Consider the following 4,733-nt stretch of genomic DNA (forward strand, 5'->3'; position numbering starts at 1 on the left):
AGGCGGGGTACTGCCAATTGTTCGCCGAAAGCTTGTGTGAAACTGCCTTGGAATGGTTTTTCAGACCTGAGCCTAACTCTATCGATAGTTTTGCCAAACTATCGACAACATTCCTAAAACATTATTCAATGTTTGTAGAGGACGAACTCACTATAGCAGATCTGTGAGGGGCCCAGCAGAAGGAGAACGAATCCTTGAAGGACTACATGGTCCGTTACAAGGACGTACTCTAAAAAATCTCTAACGTTGATCCCGAATCTGCCATAACCTCTCTAAGGAACGATCTGTGACATGAATCGATATTTAAGCTGGAGATGACTGTTAACCGCCCCCTTACATTGGAAGAAGCGATCCACAAGGCCGCAAATTACGCCAAGGCTGAGGAAGAATTCACTTCCTTAGCAAAACAACGTACGACCGACAAGAAACCACATGGGTGCGGGGCAACCCCCAGGAGGCCGGACCACAAGTCAGAAAGCAACACGCCCTTCCGGGTTTTGCTTTCAACATAGGAGATGATAGCAAGGAGGGAGGTCCCCAAGCGAAAAAATGGACTAGGGACCCGAACTCGTTCTGCGATTTCTATCAAACCAACGGCCACGCCACAGTAAATTGCGTGACTATGCGTAAAGTCTTGGCAGAAAAATATGCAAAAGAAGAACTGAAGAACATCGATTTGGGTCCCCCGCCCAAAAAGAAGGTCTTCAACAACAACCGAGGGAGGGGTAACCCCTCCCCTAAGAGGTCCAGGCCCACCGATGAAGGGGAACCCGGTTCCCTGCCGACCGCCGCAAAACATCGGGTGGACTTCATAATGGGCGGTTCAAAATTTTACAACAGCTCCGTTAACTCGATCAAAGCTCATCAACGTCGATTGATGAACAAGACCACTAAAATCAGAGCAGAACAAGATGTTCAAATCTCGTTCTCTGGAAAAGAAGCCTCAGGGGCAACAGACCCGCACGACGACACACTCGTGATAACGATCGACATGTCCAACTGCGAGGTCGCTCGAGTCCTGATCGATGGAGGAAGTTCCCTATATCTTATCTTCAAGGACACCCTAACGAGGATAGGGATTGAAGAATCCGAGATCGAAAGGGAACAAACCCAATTAACAGGCTTCAATAGGTCTATTACTCCATCACTAGGAACCATTAAACTGCCAGTAAAGATGAACAGAGTGAATAAGATAGTTGACTTCCAGGTTCTGGAATGTCTCTCCCCCTACAACATCATCTTGGGATGACCATGGATACATAGGATGAGGACCGTGCCCTTAACCTTTCATCAATGTATTCGATTTCCCACGCCTGGAGGAATAGGAGAGATCAGAGGAAACCAGGCAACCTCTCGTAGCTGCTATCTCACTAGCCACAAGCAGAACGTTAAAGAGGCAAAGGAGAAACAATAGCAATTAATGAACGTAGAGCAAGCTAAAAAAGAAAGCTCCAAATTAGAAGAGTCAGACTCACCAAGTACTGAGATAACAGTACAAGTACAGCTCGACGGCCTCGATCCCTCCAAGTGCGTGGGGATTGGAGCCGAGCTCAAAGGAAGTATACGACGAGAATTGATGTGTTTAAGACGTCGAAAAATGACATAATTCATAAAAATTAAAGTGAAACACTAAACTAGATACTCCTAACTCTGAATAACTTTCTTATTTTTATTATAATGTTTTTAGCTTTTATTTTTGCCACCTATCCATTACCGATTATACTCTAGAACTAGTATGATTAGTCAAATGTGTTCGATTTTCAATAAAATCCATAAAAAATGTTGGAAAATAGCTATTTCAAGTTATAATATCAAACATACATACTAAGATGTCTTAAATATTTTTTTAAAGAATATAGAACAACCATAATCAAGACACAACAACCGCTAAATACTCTGAGAACAACCTAATGTTGTTCCAAGACTTTGCACATGATAAAGTAATAAAAAATACCATAATTTATGATAATCAAAGTGAAACATTATAGAGTCCATTAGGTATATAGCCATATTTACACTTTCACATTGCTATATAGCCAACCTTTCGTAAATACTAGGAAAATGGTCACGTTCATGTATTTACACGCGTAAATTGATGTAAATACCATACCCTTTTATTTCAAAGAAAGGGCAAACTAGGAATGCCACATCATGTTTGTGGTCATTTACATAGTATTTACGAAATGATGACTATATAGCAATGTAGAAGTGTAATAATGGCTAGTTACCTAATTATTTGAACATTAAATTAGATACTCCCAACTCTTAATAAATTGCTTATTGTTATTATAATAATTTTAGTTTTAATTTTGGCCACCTATCCATTGACGATTATACTCTAGAACTAATATAATTCGTCAAATGTGTTCGATTTTGAATAAAATCATTCAAAAATGTTTGAAAATAGCTATTTCAAATAATAATATCAAACATATATACTAAAATGTCTTAATTGGTTTTTAAAGTATAGAGAACAACCCACAATCAAAACAGAACAACCGCTAAATACACTGAGAATAACCCCTTGTTGTTCCATGATTTTGCACGTGATTAAGACATCAAAAATGACATAATTTATAAAAATTAAAGTGAAACATTAAATTAGATACTCCCAACTCATAATAAATTGCTTATTGTTATTATAATTTTTTTAGTTTTAATTTTGGCATATTATCCATTAACGATTACACTCTATAACTAATATGATTCGTCAAATATGCTCAATTTCAATAAAAATCCTTTAAAAAGGATTGGAAATAGCTCTTTAACATCACATCTTCAACATCCACATCATTTGAAATAATAACCTACGCAACAGAGTCTCCAAATATGTGGCTGGGGGTTTATGTGTTATTTTAATGGTAACTTTTTTTTTTATCAATGCTTGTTCTTTCATAAATTGTATCTACCAATTTTAAAATTTGACGCTTCTTTCGATTGCAAATCCCTTGGTCATACCAACTCCAATCCATTTTCAAGGGCCACCATCAATATTTTTCCCATTTTTAATCACTATTTGTGTGAATGCAAATGCAACTCATATCTATAAAAGATTGTAAAATATTGAGTTTTAATAACTAGAGTTGATCACAAAGTATTGTAAAACAAAATTATAAAAATTATTCATCAAATTCACTTTCCTCTAAAAACTACAAACTAATTACAGAACAAAAGTAATATTTTCAAACTTATTTCATATATAAGAAAAACTATTTTCAATTATGAGCCGACAAAGAACAAGCAACAAAGATCAACCACCATGAACACATAAAGTTGTTCATGTACAAAAGTGGTTGTTCATGTCAAGTAACGATCGTTCCAATTCAATGTTGGTTGATAAACTATACTAATCTATGTAACTTAATAATGAGTTTATCTATATAAACAATCATCTTGGAAAAAGCTTATTATAATTCAACTTACAAATAACGAATAGAACAACCACAAATAACACGAGTTAGTTGTTCTCTGTATTCGTGATTGTTCCCGACTGCAACAACAATGGAAGATCTAATGAAATTGGTTTTTCTTCTAAAATGTTGCTTATATATGTAAAATAAAACTATTTAACTTAACTTTAATATGATCTTGAAATATTATCTTTGTAAAAACTTGACATTTTCTCCATTCACTTTCAAAACCGACTTTTCAAAGACCACGAAGATGAAGCATGAAAACACTAGTGAGGTTGAGCTCCGGGACCGGAGAAACAAAAAAAGACGTTTTGAATAAGAAGAAGGAATGTGGATGCAAGTGAAGTGAGAACAAAAAAAACGTGGAGAAGGAAAATGGAGCAGGAGAACGAAGATGAAAGAAAGAGAGGGTAAAAAGCCTCAATAATGAAATAGAGGGAAGAGAAACAGACAGATCCCTTAAATCATATTTTAAACTTTGTTTAGTGTAATTAATAAGAAGTCTCTAATTAATTATCACTAACTCTCTTAATAAGTAGTTATTGTTTTTTGGAAGAAAAAAATAAATCAAAATGAAATAAAAAGTATTTTGCTAATATCAATATTTGTGTTAGTCATTGCGGCAAATTCTTCCTCTCTAACGCTCTCAGTCTCTCTCTCTCTCACGTCGGTCTTTATTTATTTCTTTCACTCTTTCTTCTCTGCGTTGTTTTTTTCTTTTCCTTACTGCGTGTTTTGTGACACAGATAGAAGCATTTAGAAGGCTTAGAAGAAGCAATAGGCGGTTTAAAATAGATAAGGATGATAAATTTTAAAGAGTCCATTATCGTTGACCACTTTAATTTCTGATGAGTGCATTTCTTACGCTCTAATCCACTCTCTTTTTAGCTTGACTCGTGGTTGTTCTTAAGTGTATTTGACGGTTATTGGGAGGTTTTCTTGTGCACTTCAGGTTTTGAGTGCTTAATATAGTGTCGAGACGAAATTGGAACTATTTTAGAGTTCTCAGGAGTCAAACGGAGAAAAAAGGCACATTTTGGAAGAAGTCAACGTTGGAAATCCATAAATGAAGACTCACTGCGGCGCTGTGAAATTGAGTGCACCGCGGTGAACGCTTGCAATAGACCGCAGAAAATCACGTTATACAATGCGGCCGAGTGAAGAGGCAGCATGAGGTGGTGGATTCTTGCGCGATGCGCTGAAGGCGGATCCTAAATTGTTTATTTCCCATTTTTGAGTGAATCTGGGCCATGTGATCTCATTTAATGGCCCAAATAGCTCCAAAAATAACCTCTTAACCTATATAATCAGACTTGTAAG

General features: G+C 36.4%; 1 protein-coding gene across 1 annotated transcript; it reads left to right on the forward strand.

Annotated features, from left to right (window-relative positions):
* Positions 1-314: 314 nt before the first annotated feature.
* LOC149393378 (uncharacterized) lies at positions 315-1,249 on the forward strand. Its single transcript, XM_089618006.1, has 2 exons — positions 315-411; positions 513-1,249. Exons 1-2 carry the CDS (start codon positions 315-317, stop codon positions 1,247-1,249), a joined length of 834 nt encoding a protein of 277 aa, XP_089474132.1.
* Positions 1,250-4,733: the final 3,484 nt, after the last annotated feature.

This window comes from Urtica dioica, chromosome 6 (genome assembly GCF_054948205.1).
Source record: "Urtica dioica subsp. dioica isolate 48M chromosome 6, U.dioica_male_clone48M_v1_H2, whole genome shotgun sequence".
Classification (NCBI taxonomy): Eukaryota; Viridiplantae; Streptophyta; class Magnoliopsida; order Rosales; family Urticaceae; genus Urtica; species Urtica dioica.

Bases quoted from the DNA above. Each gene is read 5' to 3' on its own strand.
- LOC149393378 (XM_089618006.1), top strand. From the start codon at position 315: ATGACTGTTAACCGCCCCCTTACATTGGAAGAAGCGATCCACAAGGCC. The intron at 412-512 runs GTACGACCGACA...CTTTCAACATAG, and splicing joins CACTTCCTTAGCAAAACAAC to GAGATGATAGCAAGGAGGGA.